Genomic DNA, 20,055 nt, shown 5'->3' on the forward strand with positions numbered 1-20,055 from the left:
CAAGACAAAAATATTAAAGTAAAACAAGCATTTTTGTTTGAAAAGCATGAGGAATTAACAAAATTTTCATTTTAGAGTGAGCTAACCCTTTTAAAAATAATTTGTCTTGTAACTGAAAATCAGGGATGTTGCATAATAAAATGCATATTCCTAATGCGCAGGAAGTGACAAAGAACCGGTCTCCGTCAACCACGTCTGAAGACTCCACGAAGTTCCAGAGCACCGGTTCATTAGACCGTGACCCATCAGAGATGGAGCTCTCCTCCTCCCCGTCAGCCAGAGACTTCCTGTCCCGCATGGACTCCAAACGCAAAGGGAAAAACCTCAATCCATTCTCATCCAACTCAAGCCAGAAGAGCCAGAACAGCGAGGCTCAGAGCCAGATGCCCAGCCGTCTGCTCCAGCTGGCCAAACCCAAGGAGAAGAAGGACAAGAAGAAGAAGAAGGGGAAAGGCCAGCAGAGCCAGACTGCAGGTGCAGAGTCAACACTCTAATCACATTAAATATTGGTTATTCTCTATAAAATACTATTCAGCTGATTTAATGCCCCTGTACATGGGTGAAGAGAAATATTCAACAAGATGATTAAATTATCTGTAATACTTGATTTGTATTGCTTGAATTCTGCAGTTGTAGTATCTACACTTTATTGATTGTTATTTCCTAGCACTGTTTTTGTCTTCCCTGTTCCTGTTACATGTCTGTGTGTTAGTCTGTGTTTTGCATATTGAAGTAATTTACATATATTTCAGATTTATTTAAATATTTATTTAGTATTTTGGTTGTGTCAAATTTAAACCTTCTCATCAACATGAAAAATAGTTTTTTCAATTTTTTATTTTTGTTTAAGTCACATTCTGTTTTTACACACAAAATGAAAATGCAATAAATCCAAAATGAACAACACAAGCATTAAAATAAATCACATTTTTAAAACGTTTTAAAATTTGTTCTCTGTGTGTTCGGGAATTATACATGCCTCCTCTCTGCAAATTTTTTAGTAATACCGTTCCTAAGGTATGTGTAATATTTTTAGTTTTTTAGAACAACAGTATCTCCAGCAGAAAAGATATCCAATGATGCCGTTTTAAATTGTAAAGAAGTCAATGATTCATTTTCAATATTTAGCCTGACAGGTTTACTGCTCCAAAATATTTCAAATCTTTCAAAAAATAAAATATATTGTTTTCAAAGGGGGGAAAAAAGTTTTTGTTTTAAAAAATAATATATTTTAGAGCAGTAATCACAATACCATTAAACCATGATATTTTTATCCAAGGTTATCATACTATCAGAATATTATCAGAATCTTATACCAGCTCAAGCCTAATTAAAAGGGAACCTAGCAAAACTGAGGAACAGCTGATGATGGCACAGTTTGATGTTTGGTTGACCAATCAGGGGAAAGGAGGCGTGTATAATTCCCGAACACACAGAGAACCAAATTTAAAGCTTTTTATTAATTTTGGTTTTAACGCATTTTCATTCTGTGTGAAAGAACAAAATGTGACAAAAACAAAAATAAATATTTGGAAAAACTAAATATTTATTTTCGTGACAGTTTAAATTTGCCAAAAACAGTAGTTTATAAGCCTAGTTCCTTTAAGTAAGTAGTGGATTTATAAATTTTACCTTCTTATGCATCAAATATGAGCTCCAAACTTTGTCTTGATGTGAATTCTTCTTTCATCATTTGGAATGTTTCCAAATTGCGTTGGTAGTAAATTTTCTTACCATTTTTTTTTATTTGTGCTATCTATTGGTTTCTTTAAAGCTGCTTCTGTCCATGACATGTTCACACCTAAAATTGTTTAAAAACATGATTAAGGGACAAGCAGCATTGTTTATTTATTCTCTTAAGTATAGTGATATCCACTGAAGCATCATACTTGTGCTTTACGCATTATAAAGCTTAAAGCATCAAAATCAGTAGTTGGTATCAGCTGATACCCATGGTATCGGTACTCAATATTGGCTGCAAAAATCCTAATTGGAGCACCCCTAACATATTTATTCATTTATCTTAAGATGTTTTTGCTATTAAAATTCGTCATTAGTGACATGGCATCAAACCTTCTTTCTTTTACAACTGCTCCTGTCTCTGACAGTCATGAACTTAACACCATAATATATAATCAGCCACATTTAACAGCAATGACCATTTATAATCCTGACACATATAACAACCTCCTTCCCTACACAATAATTACACCACAGAATATTGTTTTGCCCTCAGAAACATGACTCATTATATAAGCTCACTGTTTCGAATGCTGTTTCTTATAGTTCTTTGTGTCTTATCGCAGACTCTCAGAGCACTGTTGTTCCAGGCGCTACCCCAGACGGAGAGATCTTTTTCTGCTGATTCTTCAACCTCCGCTATCCCACAATGCCCGAACGCTCCACTCTCTGGATGTGGACTTGTAAAAACCAGAGCTGAAAACACATACCTGTGGTCATGATGGGCATCAGGCCTGGACAGGAGGTCAAAACTCATCATTTCCTTTCATATTTCAGCAGCCAGCAAACTGCACAGTGCCTTCATTCCCTCACATACACCTATGAACACAAACACACACACATTGACAAAAGACGTTATTTAGGGAACAGTATGTGTCGATAAGACAACTGTGGGCACTTTTGGACACATGGACATCCTGTGGAAATGAGAAAAGAAAAATTCAGGGGGCGTGCTGGGAACCAAATGGCATTCCTAGACAGCGAAAGTCTCCTTTAAATGCTCTTCTTGAAGGACATTTGATTAATGAAGATGCTAATAATCAAAGTTTGTGATGCAGTGACTAAGGTTTCCATTATTATTTTTTCATCCGTCTTGTTACTCACTAATATATACTGTCAGCAGACAAACTGAAATGTGTGGAAGCTTGTTTATGCCATGGTTTAAAAAAAAAAGAGAGAAAAGCATAAAAACAGTAATAGTGACTCTTTTTTTTCTACAATTTCTCAATTTTTCTACAATTTTTCTGGCACTTTAGAGGGAAAAGAAGGAAAAATTGCAAGATGTGAAAAATAGAAAGAAGTAAACATTGAGTTTATATCTCACAGTTTGTACTTTTTTTCTCGTAGTTGGTTGTTTGCGCAATTATAGTTGTTTATAGTTATTCTTTCAATTCTGGCTATTGAGTTTTTCTTCGAATTGCAAATTTGTCTTGCAACTGTTTGTACATTTTGTCGCAATTTAGTTTGCTTTTCTCACAATTTCTACTTTATTCCTTGCAATATTTCGCAAATCAGACTTTTTTCTCTCAAAATTGACAGTTTCTGACATTATTTCTGCGATTCGTAGAAAAAAGTCATAATTGCGAAATGTGAACGATTACACAGTCGCAATTCCGAATGTATGTTTTGCAGTTGTCATAGCAGTTAGTTTCTCTCATAATTGAGACTTTATTCCTAGCAGTTGTGAGCTCTTTAAACATTATTTCTTCACATTCTAAATTTAGTCCTCATTTCAGAATTTTATTTACCAAAGTGCAAAATTATTGCAAAATTGCCAGTTTATTTCTTGCGATTTTGCCTTTTTTTTTAAATTTTATTTGATGGTATTTCTTGCAATTCTGAGTTTATATCTCACTATTATTCTGACTATTAAGTTTTTCTTCAAATTGCAAATTTATGTCTTGCAATTGTTTGTACATTTCTTTGCAATTTAGTTTATATCTCACAATTTCTACTTTATTTATTGCAATATTTCGCAAATGAGACTTTGGAATTTCGGAATTTCTATTTTCTTTTCTTAAAATTGAGTTTTACATCGTTTTTGTGATTCGTAATTGCGTATAGTTGTGAAATGTGAACAATTACACAAAGTCGCAATTCTCAGTGTATGTTTTGACTTTTCTTTACTTTAATGCGAAAATATTGGGAAATTGCAAGTTTATTTCTTGTGATTTTTAAATCTCTTTCAAGTATTTCCTGCAATTCTGGCTTTTTTTCTGCAGTTCGGATAATTTTTGATAAGTACTTTGAGTTTATACAATAAAATCCTGATTTGATCTTGCAATTTGGACTTCATTATAATTGTGACTTCTCGCATTTGTGAGTTTATAGGTTTCCTGCACTTCAGACATTTTCTTAAAATTCTGACAGGTTAACTTTATAACTCGCTGTAAATTCAGTCGGAATTGCAAGAATAATTTATATCTCACAAAACATTCAGAATTGTTAGATAAAGAGTTGCGATAATCTTTTTTTATGTCTTCTTCTATGGCAAAAACAAGTTTCCATACGAACAAGTCTTCTGGAGCAGAGTTGGCTTAAATACAACCCCAGGGTTTTATTTCTTTTAAAAGGTCGCCAAATATACCTTTATGAATAAAAGGGATGCATTTAAAACATTTTATTGAGCACGGCAGAAATGGAAAAGAGTTTATTGCCTTAATTGTCTTGTAATTAATTTATTGGTTTTGTTAATCACGTTTTTTTTTTCCCATCCCTAAATGACTGAAAATGTACTTCACTGCGACTCTTAAAGGCTTCAAAAACCCACAGAAGTTTTCTTTTTCTTGTAAATCTCAATGCAATTTTAATCTTTAGCACTTTATAAGCACATGTCGAATGGGAAAAAACAAAACATAAAAGAAAAAAAAAACATGGCTGGCTTTAAAAATGAGACAATCTTTGATTAAAAGCCTCCTTTGTTACATGTGAGGGTTTTTTATTTGATAATCTTTTACTGTACCATATGAATGTTATGTACATTTGTTCAACCAAACACAAAGCTAGCTTTCAGGTAAGCTACCAAAAGAGCGGGTGATTTCAACTGCAGTATTTTTTATTTTTTACTCTAAAGCAAACTAAAACAGATGAGGGAATCATCAGCTTTACACAAGCTAACAAATCAAACTTGTATTAGCCACTATCCAGTTCAAAACAAATCAGAAATGTTGCATTTGACAAGCCAATGTGGTTAAAAAAACTATATAAACATACATTGTGTTTGTGTATTAAAAGTCTGGTTTGTACCCTCCAATAACTAGATTTTAGCCAGTCAAAAAGCCCTCGCCTGCTGGCCAGGCCAACCGTTCTGCTGAACATAAGGAAATATATTTTTTTGCAAAAAAAAGGGGGAAATTGTGCAGATTAAAAAAAGTGTTAATTTAAGCTTCCTGCTGTTTTTATTTGATTTTCTTGCCATTAAACTTCTACCTAACACGCCTCTGTAATGCATTTGAGTGATGAATGTCTCATTTATTGATCCTCCTGGGATTTAATTCATACGTCCGAGCGATTTTTATGATCCGTCAGCGTATTTCCATCTGAGGAAAATGTATTTGCTGACGTTGAGTGTGTTATTCTGGTGCTAAAATGCCTTAACCAACAGGGGGCGATGTGGCGATGTTCATCTTTTATTTCTTTTGTCCCACCTGAAGCATAAAACTCGCCAAAATGCAACTGTTTGTGACGGATTTTCAGGCGATTTGTTTATGATGCACTTGCCTTCGGTTTTTCTTGAATCCTGCAGTGTTTGTCGGCTCCTATTATAGGCCATAATTAGAGATGATTTACTCTTTTAAGGCTACTCTGAGGTGTTTCTGCTCATTTAATATACCGTTACTGAGGAATGCATTTGATGAGAATCTGTGGACGCTATGTTTATTTTATTTTTACCCACGTTGAATGGTTAAGCTTTCACAGCATTTAAAACAAACAAACATTACTGTCTCCCTATTTTCATTATTGAACTATTAAACATGGCGTCTACCATCATTAAAGTCTGTGGAGGTACCGTCATTTTTTGGCTTTTTTGTTTTTTTTTGGTGTAAAAATCAACCAATACAGGGGCAAAATACCACACATTGTGTAAATATATGTAAAAAAATATAGAATTGTAAAAGTATTAATTATGGATTTTCCTTTTGTGCTTTGATTTAAAGCTTTTTATAACTAGCTTTATTATTTATCTGCATTGTCCTTCTTGAATGAACAAGACATGGACAAAATGTACATTAAAAAAAATCTTAATAAATAATTATTGTACATCAGCCTGTGTCAATATTTGTTTTGCTGAAAGTGTTTTTAAAACATTCTCTAATTATCATGTCATCTGTCATGTGTAATTATATTACAGTTGAAGTCAGAATTATTAACCCCCCCCCCCAAGTTTATTTTTCCCCAATATAAAAAATATATATTTTTAAACACATTTCTAAACATAATAGTTTTAATTACTCATTTCTACTAACTGATTTATCTTTGCCATGACGACAGAAAATAATATTTCACTAGATATTTTGCAATACACTTCTATACAGCTAGTGACATTTAAAGGCTTAACTAGGTTAATTAACCGAACTAGGCATTAGGCAAGTTATTGTAACAATGGTTTGTTCTGTAGACAGTCAAAGAAAAATATAGCAAAGGGGCTAATAATTTTGACCTTGGGTGTTTAGAAAATTAAAAACTGCTTTTATTCTAGCCAAAATAAAACAATAAAGACTTTGTCCAGAAGAAAAAAAAAATGTTATCATACATACTGTATACATTTCCTTGCTCTGTTAAACATAATTTGGGAAATATTTAAAAAAAAGAAAAAATAATTCAAAGGGAGCTAATAATTCTGACTTCAACCGTATACTTAAAATATTGTAAAAGTACGGTATTTATACTAAACAATAAGTAAACACAAATTGCATATTATATATGTTAAATAGCTATATATATATATATATATATATATATATATATATATAAACTATTAAGTATTCATTTATATATTATATTATTTTATAACAAATATTGCGTTTAGTTTTATATTAATAATAATAGTATATTTATTCTTATTATAAAATTTTTAATATATTAAAATATGTGGAGCGCTTTAGATGATTTCAAAACTCCTGAGGTAAATTTGGTGAAATGTTGGCAGACTGACGGTGTTGAGAGCACATGTTTGATTGACGCACCTGTTACCGTTTTCACTTCGCTCTGCTCCAGCTTAGTAAGTTATTCCCCCGTAATGAATCCGTTTGTCCCGCTCGGAGCTCCGAGACGGTCGATTCTTCTCATGAGTTTGGTTGACGTGTTTGACCGGGGCCTGTGGCGTCTTTCCCTTCTGGACTCCACTGACTTTGCCTTTGTTCCTGTTGCCAAACTCCGCTGTTCTTTTGGCGGGCACAGAGGTAAGAAACAGCGATTGAAGGAAGTGTTGAGCCAACAAAAACTTGTTCCCTAAAGGATTAAAGACTAGTTTACTAGGTAATTTTACCTATCTTTCGAAGAATGTTCTCATTTACATCCAGTGCAAGGTTTGGTGGCCCTTGGCTGTGCATGTCGTTTGTTTTTGTTCTTTAAAATGAACTCAAATATATCTGTTTACCCTGCAAGACAAGTGACGCCATTTCGTGACAAGCATTTTACGCGCGAAACCTGATGTTACCGCTCTCGATGTACATGGAACTAGCATTAAATCTAGACATGAACAAAAACAGCTTTTACAAGTAGGCTTAAATATATTGTGTATTAAAGGAATTTAGCTAATCTTCTTGCCTGCTGTAATTAGAAAGTTTCTACATACATTTCCAGTGCAGGTTTTATTTTGTTTTATGGAGCTCAGCTAAAAATTAAACATTGCTTGATTGTAGGCTATGATCGTTAGAATGTCTAGAAATGTATTCTGATTTGAGATCAGGTAAAATCTACAGTTTAAGCAGCTTTTCCTTTCTCCAAAATAATTTTAAGTTATGTTTCCGGTTGTATTTCCAAGTCAGCCCTTTAATAGTGAGAATCACTTCAAACTGATCTGTATTTTATATAATAATGTTAATGAATAAAATAACACACAATACAAAATATACATTTGACCACTCCTTTTGTGAATCCATAATCGTGCCAATCGGTCTATGCAAGAGAAAAAATAATAATTCAACAGTCTGAAACTGGCCTATCTAGAGCAGTGGTTCTCAAAGTGGGGGTCGCGGGACAATGAGAGGGGGTCGCTTGGTGATTTACAAAAATTTGAATAAACTTTTATGATTACCATTGTTAATCCATAACCTACAGAAGATAAAAAAAAATAGTTACATAAAAAATACAGTATCCAAACAAAAAGCCATCAGCCTTTGTTTTTTTTTTTTTTTTATTATTATTTTGTTTTTTTACATTGATTGCAACCCTTAGGGTTTTTACATTAGATTAATGACAAAGCAATGACAAAGCAATAGCGTCAGTGCACCAGATTCTACAGCACTAGCTAAACTTTCTGACACCATAACAGCACTCGCGTACATTTAAAATACATACAGGACACTAAACATAGAGTATGATGTGTAAGTGGCAGTCTCCAAAATTAAACCAAGAAAAGACTTGGGATGTAACTTAAATATTGTGCCCACCAGTCTAATTAGATGAGGTTAATATAAAATAATCATAATAAAAATGATATGGGACTGTTGCACTTTTTTGTGTTGTCAATATGCTTGTGTTTATATGGGCTGATTGGTTTGTGTGAGTGTTGTGTGCAACGTTTATGATTATAACGACTTACGAAAGTAGTGGGGGTCGCGAGTCATTAGCATTGTTATTTTGGGGGTCCCGGGCTGAAAAGTTTGAGAACCCCTGATCTAGAGCACTAGTGCACCAATAGAGATCGTAAGTGTTTACAAGACATTTTAGATAAATTGGTGTTGGTATTGACATACAGTAAAATTAGATGCACACCAGTAATCTCTAAAATAACTAATCAGAGGATACTGCAGGTCAGACACTAATTATCCCTCAAACACTGAGCACTTAAATGCATTTTATTAATATTCATTAATTTTCTCTATTTGGCTTAATCCCTTTAGCATGTTTTACACAACAAATGCCTAAAGTACACTCGAACTACAGTAACATTACCAAAAAAGTTGACCCCCCTGATTGTCAATATAAAATTCACACACTGATTACAAACCATTCTCTATCAGTTTCATCACAGCTGGCTAAATAGAAGCACACTACTTCTTTTTTCTGTTATTTAACCAAGTAAATATCATAAAAGAAGGAGTCCTAAAAACAGAAATAGTTGATAATTATTGGTTTTACATTATGCTTGTGTTAAGGCAACGACTGTCGAATTTGTATTACATTCCAGAGCTTCATAATCAACAGCGCCATGGAAGATAAATCTGTATCTCCGCTAACTGGCCAAGATCGCCAAGGAATGTATGAAAAAATTAAAAAGTTTTAAAACAGAAGGACGCAACAAAGCCTCATTATTAAAATATAGTGCCTCCAGCAGTTTGTAGTCCACTCCAAACCTTAGATTCAAAACAAAATATCTGTTGATATTCGAAGTATTGTAAAGTAGTGCTTCATATTAGTTACTAGCGAGAAGTTTGAATGTGCATGTAAATACAATACAATTATTATCAATATTCTTTTAGAAGTCATACAGTTTTAACACAAGCATTTGACGTTGCTAGTTTCATGACTATCAAAGCAGAAATGAAAGCTGCTGCTCTCCATTGACTCTCGAAATCCAAAATCATTCCGCATAAACCCACTTATTGATTCCTTGATCTCTCTAAAAGTCAGGGAAGGGGTTAAAATTGCATTTAAGAGACAGATTTAAACCACAAATGTCCCTCTTTGTAACTTGTGTTTTAATCAATTGAATCACATCTTCATGAAAAATGTCAGCTTCCAATTATGATATATTTTTTATTTGTGAATGACCCCTCAGTATCCATCACTGTTGTTTCATTTTGTCAATCTGTTGATTGTCTTTTCTTTTTTTGCTTTCCCCATCTCTCTCTTTTCTCTGGCTTTCCAAAGAGAACAAAAGATCAGCACGCAACCTAGAGAAACCTGAGCCTTTGTTGTGCGCTGACAGTCCATGTATAAATATCAGTTGTATGTCAAGGAGAACAATAGCTCAATGCCGCTGGTGTTTTCCGATACGTGAGGGACTGTGGCCTTTTATTTGGCCAGAACAGCAGCGTTCAGGAGATTGTTTAGTTTGCTTGCCGTTTTTCCCCATTCCTGTTTGACATCTCATTTTGTATTAGGACAGATCTTACTGACAGACGCTTGGATTTCCAGATGCCCTTTAATAAAAACCCGTTGGATGAAATTATAGGATATTTGATTAAGTCCATGTTAGAATGCAGTTCAGAGTGTTGATTTATGAGTGTATTGGGGGATTTCTGCAAGTCTGGCTGGCGATACTGTTAAAGCACTTGAGATGGTTGTTGTCGAGGTCATGCAGAGGTTTAATGGTCTGATTCATCATCGTATAGTCTCACTCTTGGCGAAGTTTGCCAAAAACACGTCATGCGTAATTTAATATAATGCACAAATGAGATTGTGTAATCATATATACATCTTAAGTGTCAAATGTAAAGTATGCTGAAACCCAAAGTACCTTTAATCTTTTATTTTAAGCTTTGTATTTTTCATGCTCCAATTAGATTAAAGTTACCTTCAAGTAAGGATGCATTAGGTCTTTTAGTGACGTGCATATATGTAGATAACCAAGTACCCCAAACACTAGACAAAAGTCTTGTCGCCTATCCAAGTTTTAGGAACAACAAATAATAACTTGACTTTTACGTTTGGTATCAGAAGTGGCTTATATGAAAGGCAAAGGCCTCTAGATTAAGCTTATATTACCAAAATAAAATATGATCAAGCCTTTGTTTAATTATTTAATTAGGATAGTATGGTCTTACTTTGCTGAGTAAAAAGTTTTGTCACTTAACATAAATAATGTACAGTATAGAATATAAAGTCATTGTGCAGTGGCGAAATAATTGATATTGTGTATGACTCCCATGAGCTTGGAGGTCTGCATCCATACATCTATGCAATGGCTCAAATCACTTAATAAAGTTGTATGGAATGGTAAAGAAAGCATTCTTGCAGGACTCCCAGAGTTCATCAAGATTCTTTGGATTCATCTTCAATGTCTTCCCATTCATCTTACGCCAGACATACTCAATAATGTTCATGTCTGGTGACTAGGCTGGCCAATCCTGGAGCACCTGTGGTTTGTAATGTAATGAGCAGCACTAATGTCTTGATACCTCAAGCTGCTGATGTTGCCATCAACTCTGCAGATGTCTCGCATGCCCCCATACTGATTGTATGTCAAAACCATGAATTTTCCCTCACCAAACTTGTCTGATTTCTGTGAGAATTTTGGGTCCATGTGGGTTCCAATAGGTCTTCTGCAGTATTTGTGATGATAAGGATGCAGTTCCATAGATGATTCATCAGATAAATCTAAATATATATATATATATATATATATATATATATATATATATATATATATATATATATATATATATATATATATATATATATATATATATATGTGTATATGTATGTATGCATGCATGTATATGTATGTATGTATGTGTTTATATATATATATATATATATATATATATATATATATATATATATATATATATATATATATATATATATATATATATGTATGTGTGTGTGTGTGTGTGTGTGTGTGTATAATGAAAGGAAATTAATTACATTATATATACACGCTTCCATTTTTACATTATAATTAGGTGACAATCAACCTACCCGCAGTGTATGATTTAGATAGACGGTTGTCCAAATGCTTTGTTTTACGACGAGATGTCATTTAACTAGACGGACAGTGCTTGTAAAACCACCAGCTTATAAATCACGGTGCTCTTGTCTCTCATCTGAGCTTATCTTCCTCCTGCTGGCCGGCGTGCCCGTCTATCTCTCCATCTGTAGCTGTGCTGTAGTGTCTCTCCATCACTGTCTGCGCTGCTGCAGTGTCTCCTGATGAGACTGCGGCGTCTGGCCTTCATCGTGGGCTTTTCGCCTCTCAGCAGCTCTAATCATATTTCACCTGCTGCCTTAAATCTGCTGCTGCTGTCCGCTTTTGTTGCAGTTCTGCACTTTATTTTGCAGTCATTGTTCTTGGAGGAGGAGGAGGACGGATGAGAGCAGGGAAATTTATAATGAATTGATTTATCTTGCTTTTTTTAATAAAATGAATTAGGGATAATTGGATAAGTCCTAGTGGATGTAGTGCTGTAAATTGATTATTTTGACTACACAATTCACAGTAATCACATCTAAATGTGTTTAATATTAGGATGAGGAGTCTACAGTCTTTCTTGGGCTCTTGTGGGTAGGTTTAGCAAATTCACTTTTGTCAATTAATTTTTCATCGGTTTTTTCATCGTCTGTAAAGTAAAATAATTTAACATTAGAAATAAATTCTCATTTTTTAAGGCAATATCAGATGGCATTTAGAGGTTTTTGCATATGAACTCTTTAAATGTGTTCTGTAAAAAAAGAAATATTCGTTAACAGTTTCCGTATTTTGGGATTCACAAGTGTTTTGTTTTCTGTTTATTTACGGTTGTGAATTGCATTATGGGATGTTGATCTATGTTCTGTCGACTTTTGATGTTTAAAATGCAACTCTACAGTTTAACAAAGTGACTTTAAATGACATTTTTGTTATTTGAAATTATGTATGAGAAATAATGTATAACCAAATAAGCCTGTAAAATAACTGAAAATGTACCGGCAGTTTATTACATTTTCTAACGTAAATTCAACACCACCCCAGACAATATAGCACTTTAAACTAGGGATGTCCAGATCTGATCAAATGATCGGAAATCCCAAAATTCAAATATATTCAAATATATATGTATATATGTATTGTCATTATTTTTTAACACATCTATAGTTATGCGGTGGCTTAACGGTTTTCAAGGAAAAATCAAGCTCCCATTATGCAATTCAAAATAAATAAATGGAGGAAAATAAAAAATAAAAACATAAATAACAATATATGGAAAATATATGCTAATAATATAATTTTTAATAGTGTTGGGTTTTTAAAGCACTACTGATGAACAGAAATGTATATTTATGTATGTATGTATGTATATATGTATATATATAAAGTACTGTACAAATCATCAAAAGTATACTTAATTGCTGTAATCAAGTCAAATTATTCAGGTATTTACACCCCAGATGTGTAATTTTTAACAGATTTCCAGCATGTTAATAAAACCTTTGATAAAAAAAAAAATAGAGACTAAATTGTTGCCATTTTGTCGCTTTTGGCACTGTAGGACTATTGACTGAACAAATATATTTTCTGGAAAGAGCTTGACATTTCCCTTGTTAATTAACAATATATATAAATATATATACATATACATACACACACACACACACACACACATATCTATCTATCTATCTATATATATATATTTATATATATATATTTATATATATTGTTAATTAACCAATCAGCTGGTGTGTGGTGTGCAGTCTTGCGTCCACCAGGTGGATGCTGCATACTGGTGGTAGATGAGAAGATTCCCCCATTGTGTAAAGCTCTTTGAGTATCTAGAAAAAGTGCTATATAAATGGAAGGAATTATTATTATTATTATTATTATTATTATTATTATTATTATTATTATTATTGATGTCATCATGACGTTAACCCAAGTTTAATTTCCAAACAAATTGTCCCACAACGTTGAGGTACAACGTCAGTCTGACGTCATGTTGACGTTCTGTGCTTGCTGGGATTACTTCCATTCCACAGAGAGAAACTGAAATAAAAAATATCACACCCCCATATTTTTTCAGAGCTTTGGAAAATCCCTTGATGACTTAATCTCTGGAGCTTCAAATAAAAATACATATTTATTTATTTTCCATTTAAAGCTGACTGTATGTCCAATCTCTGTAACTCTCTCGCTTTTTCTCTTTCTTGGCTTTCCCAGCACCGAGCCAAAAACCATCAAGAATAAAGAGGTGTAGAACCAAGAAATCTCTCCTTCCTCTCACCAGGCATGTATACGGAAAAAAAAAAAATCTTCTCCCAGCCAGGGCCACAATAAGACCCAACGGTAAGACATGCAGCGGATGGGGCAGTATTGTTCACCAGCCCCCTCTCTCTATTATGGCTGTCAGCCGGTCTCTTTTAATGTGCCTGTTTTGAGGGAGATTAGAGCTGGATGATTTGGGGGGGTGGTGGGCCGTTTGGCCGTCCGTCCCGGGCTCTTTGAGAAGCTTCTGTGTGGCGATTGTGTGCGCTGGGCTTCTCCATTAGTGACAGGATGACTGGGTCCTCGCTGGAACAGCCACAGCTCGGCTCTTCTAGTCAGCAAGCAGGAAATTTCAATTGGACTGCCGGCTCCGTCACAAAGGATCAAACGGAGAGTCGGCTCTGGCTTTAATGCTGTGGAAGAATGCAGTGACCCAGTCTTTAGGCGAGAGTAGAGGACTTCATCTGCATACCTTCAGTCTGTGGTGGTATGCAGGGGTGTAATAACCTTGAATGATTTGAATTTTGATTTATTGTGGAGGAATTTCAGTTATGATGTGTTTTTTTCTGTAGAGGGCAGTGTTTAGGAAGAGTTGATTACATAGTCCCGGTTATGCTGGATGTTAACCAATTGCTATTCCAATCCAATTCAGAGCTAGTTTATTTGCGTGGGTGTAACAGATTGAATGGGTTCTATAATTGTGTGGACAAAACCCCAATTACACTGTTTGCTAATGTGACCCAATGGGGTATTTACATAATCGTTCAGGTGAACTGACGGCTCCATAACAAAATCGCCACGTTTAAGATCTGAAGAATCTTTCTCTTTAAAAATCTGTGATCTTCTCTGCTTGACTGAGATAGGACATAAAGAGGGTATCAGACTGGACAAGGTGCACCAAATTAACTGACATTATTTCCTGCCATGTCTTCAAAATGTGGAAATGTATTCTACCACAGTATTTTTAATGGAGTTTTTGCTGCTCCTGACGGCGCTTGCATTAAAACAGTCTTTCATCTTGTTTTAAGGTCGAACAAATGAATGCTTAAGTCTTTTCAACATATTGTATTTTAATTGCATTACAACATCAATGCTGTAAAAAGGAATTGAATGAAATTGAAAATAGTCACATACAGTAAACCTTTCACCGAACATGTATCGTTTGGCTGAAAAACACTTGCTGTGCATTTCGCCCATTGTGACTCCGATCCAATTCAGAGCCAGTGCTAGAGCTTAGGTGCTTAGCTTTAACACAGATTGGATGGGTTCTATGAGTGTAAACCAAAATAAATCAGATCTGGGCCAATGTGAACGTCCAATGATATCTTGCAGCAATTTGTAAAGTTTTGATTTAGTGGCTAATTCGCATTAATTTGTACGATCTCATTCCTACTTTTTAGTATGATTTGCTCATCCTCCAATGAGGGGTATGATGAGGCATGCCTCATTTTTTAAAACTCGTATGAATCCATAAGAATTAACCACTCTTTAAGCAATACGTAAAATGGTTATGCTTCCTCATGAGACAAGCAGATCAGATTTTCTGAGGTCTTGCATTATGTATGTCAAAAGTAGGTGACAATTTGGTACTTTGCGATTTAAGGATGTCATGTTACTCTAGAGGCAAGCATGTGTTTAACAGTGTTGGGTACGTTCCTTTAAAAAAAAATTGTTATAGCTATTACTTCTCACAAATAGTAACTGAGTTAGTAACTGAGTTACATAATTATAAAAGTAACTACAAGGGAAAGTAACCATTGCGTTACTTAAAAAAAAAAATCAAATTTGTCAAATGACTATACAATAAATATAAACCATTTTACACTAATCTACACTGTTTTAATGTTGTTGTGGGACAATGTGAGAGACAATGGCAGCTATATATCTAGATATTATTTTGTTTAATTCTGTCGGAGTAATAAGTGTTTGCGGTGGAGAAAAATCAAGTTTTATTTGCCTTGACCTCATGAGCTTGTGTTATCACCTGCATAACCACAAATTTTGTGGCAGCATGTGACGATGTGAAGTGCTTTGTTAGATTAGAATTACTTTTCACCGACTCAGAGAGACTTTTTTTTTTTTCCTGAGCGTACGATACATAAACATTCTTGCCTTTTACCTCAACAAAGGAAAAGTAGTGCTTATATTTCCAGTTTGCAAACGCTACCTTTAAACTTGATGAATTTGCCATCATTCTGACTACTGCTAATTGGTGTGTGCCTGTGCTTGTGTGTAAACACCCATCCTACTCTGCCTCTGATTGGTAAATGATGGAAATGTCTCAGTTGCACCACGTTCACAGACACACCTATCATGATCACTGGTTGGTTTTGTGTCCCGCTGCAGCCCTGAACACACACACACACACCCCAGAGAAAGAGATGTCCTGTGAAATGGCTGAGAGAGACGCTGTACGCATAAAAATCGCTGCAGTGTTCTCAATAATAGTAATATGCATTTTATTGTCAGTAACAGTAATGGCGTTGTAAAAGGAAAACAGTGATTCGTTTTATTACTGGTTACTGAAAAAAGTATCACCGTTAGTAATGCTGTTTATTAATTGCGCAGTTGTCCCCATCACTGGTGTTTGGGTGACAAATGTGGAAAAAAAATTATTTAAAATTGTAATAATAATAATAATAATAATAATAAAAAACACAATAAGCCAGTCCTGACAACTCTTTCACCCAGACGTCCCTGTGAATAAGGGCTGCACAATATATTGTTTCAGCATCGATATCACTATGTAATAGTAACATCACAGGATATGCAATGAGTCTGGATTAAAACATTTATGACTATAATGATTTTAAAAGCGCTCCGGTTTCCCCCAGAGTCCAAAGACATGCGGTACAGGTGAATTGGGTAGGCTAAATTGTCCGTAGTGTATGAGTGTGTGTGTGAATGTGTGTGGATGTTTCCCAGAGATGGGATGGCGGCTGGAAAGGCATCCACTGTGTAAAAATTTGCTGGATAAGTTGGCGATTCATTCCGCTGTGGCGACCCCGAACTAATAAAGGGACTAAGCCGACAAGAAAATGAATGAATGAATGAATGATTTTAAAAGCATTCAGGCAATATGAATTGTTTAATTTGTTACTTTACTAATGATTAATTTTATTAAATTATTAGTATTATTCAGTTAATCTATCTGAATACTGTTAAATTTGAAAAACGATAAAGTGGTGTATTTTTTATTATAAATATCTATGCTTGTAGGTATACATTTCAGGAGACCGTCAAATAAGTCCCTGGAGCTACATTGCAGTTTTTGTTTTTGCGAATCTCTGAGAGGGTGCTTTGTTACGCTCACAAGTGCCATTTACGCCTGCTGTTTCTCGTAAATCCACCAGAGGGCGCTGTTGGTTGACTGTTTGACTGACTGAATGATTGATTGACTGACTAATCGACTGACTCACCCTCCCTCTTCCTTAAACCCAACCAATAGTATTTTAAAAAGCACAGATTGACCTGCCCACACACCTCCCTAAACCCAACTGACAAATTTAAAAAGCAATTCGAAAAAAGAAAAACCCTCTGTCTGATTTTTACCATGTTTTACCACATTCTCACCCTGTTATTTTCTTGTTTATTTTATTTTTTGCATTTTGTTTGTGTCTTACCAGCTTTCTGGAACTGGACTCGAACTCTGTCATTGTGGTCATCTCCTCTCTGTGTCTTAAGTCTACCGACATACATAGCAAGTTAAATGGACAAACTGGTAACAGCCGGAAAGCCGTTCAGCCGAAGATAAGCAGTCAGCTGGTAAGCATGAAAAGGAACATCAAACTACGCTGAGCGTTCATGTAAAAAATTAAATGCAACCACTTCTGGCTACATAATTCATGATCTCCAGAAACGTATATAGGGCAACGTTTTCAGAATGAGCTTATGTTGCATTATTTCCAAATAGAGATATTCAAGTCATCTGGTGAAACTCTATTAAAATTGCAAAAGATTGCAATGTTAGATTTTTCCAATATAGTACAGTCCTACTGTGATTGGTTGAGGACACCAATACTAAAGCATATGCACAGGCTGCACTGATGGCTCTTTTCCTTTTAATACCCACTTGCCCCATAAAATCAGAATAATATATAAATATATTGCAGAACAAACATCAAGCATATTTTGCGCCTATTTGTAGAACCATATTTTAATGGAAAGTGTAAACGTGGTTTATATATGAGTCACAACTGAAAGAACGTGCAAATGGAGTGAAGAAAAAAGCTAATCACAGTTAGTTAGTAATTAGTCTGTGGTGTAAATGAGGCTTAAATCAGGGTTGTCCAGACTTTTGTTCTGGAGGGCCACTGTCCTGTGAAGTTTATTTTCAACTTGTTTGAAAGCTTTTGGTATGCCTGGTACAACTGATAAGCTGGTCCAGGTGAGGTAAATTAGGGAGATAAAATAGGAGCTTTATCATGCTAAACATATGTGCTCTGGGAGGAGGATTGCACAACCTGTTGTAGGAACACAAAGTTTGGACTGGACACCCTGTTGTAGGAACACAAAGTTTGGACTGAACACCCTGTTGTAGGAACACAAAGTTTGGACTGGACACCCTGTTGTAGGAACACAAAGTTTGGACTGGACACCCTGTTGTAGGAACACAAAGTTTGGACTGGACACCCTGTTGTTGGACTGGACACCCTGTTGTAGGAACACAAAGTTTGGACTGGACACCCTGTTGTTGGACTGGACACCCTGTTGTAGGAACACAAAGTTTGGATTGGACACCCTGTTGTAGGAACACAAAGTTTGGACTGAACACCCTGTTGTAATACCACAAAGTTTGGATTGGACACCCTGTTGTAGGAACACAAAGTTTGGACTGAACACCCTGTTGTAATACCACAAAGTTTGGATTGGACACCCTGTTGTAGGAACACAAAGTTTTTGCAGTAAATAATCATCAACTTTTGTAGTATTTTCAATGTTTTTAATATAAACATTCGTCCATTCATTAATTTTCCTTCGGTTTAGACCTGTTATTTATCAGGGGTAGCCACAGCGGAATGAACCGCCAACTTATCAGCATATGTTTTTATATGCTGTGGATGCTCTTCCAGCCACAACCATCACTGGGAAACACCAATACACTCTCATTTACACTCATACACTACAGCCAATTTAGCTTATTCAGTTCACCTATAGTGCATGTCTTTGGACTGTGGAGGAAATTACAGCACCCAGAGGAAACCCACGCGAACACACGGAGAACATGCAAACTCCACACAGAAATGCCAACTGACCCAGCCGGGACTCAAATCAGTGGCCTTCTTACTGTGAGGCGACAGTGCTAACCAATGACCCTCCCTGTCACCCTTATTATAAACAATATAACAGTTTTTTTTTCCAATACATTTTTTTGTCTCTAGTGACCCGAGGTATGTAGTAGTGTGATTGTATATTTGCTGGCAAGAACAATACAATATCTGTTTACTAAATAAGTGCAGTTCACACAAGCTGGCATGTGATATGATGACATGATGTTTTACTCATAATTATCACAGGCGTAATACAGAAGAATTTTAACAACAAGATTTAAAAATCATGGTTTAAATTGTGGTACTGAAATTTGCAGAGCAATTTCTGTTCGTAAATAAATCTAAATATGGTTGTCTTTAGATCTGGTGAATAAGCAGTCACCAAGCGATATGTTGATTTTAAAGATGGCAAAGATTGTACTTTTGAGAATAGAGGATGGACTTTGTCATAAGCAAGATGCTGAATGTAATATGAAGGTGCAGATTTAGTCGACAGTAACTGCATTACTCTTTAAATTGCACAAATAAAAATTGTGGATTGAGTTAATGATGAATTGCTCAGATCTTATGCTTTAATGTCCCTGAAACAAAACAGGCTTTATTTCATTTGAAGTTCTTAAAAAAATTAGGAGAGTTTTAAAGTATTGCTGCCGTCATAGATCCATCTGAATTATTAATATAGGTCTGGGTCACTAAACACCCAGGTTATGTAATAATGATTGGCAAAACGTTCAAACATGTGTGATGTTCTCTTTTTTATTTTTAAGTTTTTTTCCATATCTGAACAAATTTGAATTTGTTTGGTGAAGCACCTTCAGGCAAACATGTTTTGCTAGTTTGATTTGCATGTTTTGCTTCAGGCAAAATTGTTTAGCTAGGTCCGAGTCCTGGCTGGGCCAGTTGACATTTCTGTGTGGAGTTTGCATGTTCTCCCTGTGTTGCCATGGGTTTCCTCAGGGTGCTCCGGTTTCCCCCACA

General features: G+C 35.1%; 2 protein-coding genes across 83 annotated transcripts in view; both read left to right on the plus strand.

Annotated features, from left to right (window-relative positions):
* akap13b (A-kinase anchoring protein 13b) overlaps positions 1-6,005 on the plus strand; it is a 198,392-nt gene extending 192,387 nt beyond the window's left edge. For all 50 annotated transcript variants that reach the window (XM_087311799.1, XM_087311803.1, XM_087311813.1 and 47 more), the window contains 2 exons: positions 162-474; positions 2,307-6,005. In XM_087311799.1, coding sequence (XP_087167925.1) covers positions 162-474; positions 2,307-2,365 — 372 coding nt within the window. In that variant the 3' untranslated portion in view covers positions 2,366-6,005. The remainder of the gene's footprint in view (positions 1-161; positions 475-2,306) is intronic.
* A 986-nt stretch (positions 6,006-6,991) lies between these two features.
* agbl1 (AGBL carboxypeptidase 1) overlaps positions 6,992-20,055 on the plus strand; it is a 395,384-nt gene continuing 382,320 nt past the window's right edge. For 17 of the 33 annotated variants that reach the window (XM_087311849.1, XM_087311852.1, XM_087311855.1 and 14 more), the window contains exon 1: positions 6,992-7,142. In XM_087311849.1, coding sequence (XP_087167975.1) covers positions 7,028-7,142 — 115 coding nt within the window. In that variant the 5' untranslated portion in view covers positions 6,992-7,027. Of the gene's footprint in view, positions 7,219-17,433; positions 17,573-20,055 lie in introns of all 33 variants that reach the window. The other 16 variants (XM_087311857.1, XM_087311865.1, XM_087311860.1 and 13 more) reach the window with 3 other exon arrangements.

The sequence above is a fragment of the Danio rerio genome, chromosome 25 (assembly GCF_052040795.2).
Source record: "Danio rerio strain M-AB ecotype USA chromosome 25, GRCz13ab, whole genome shotgun sequence".
Taxonomy (NCBI): Eukaryota; Metazoa; Chordata; class Actinopteri; order Cypriniformes; family Danionidae; genus Danio; species Danio rerio.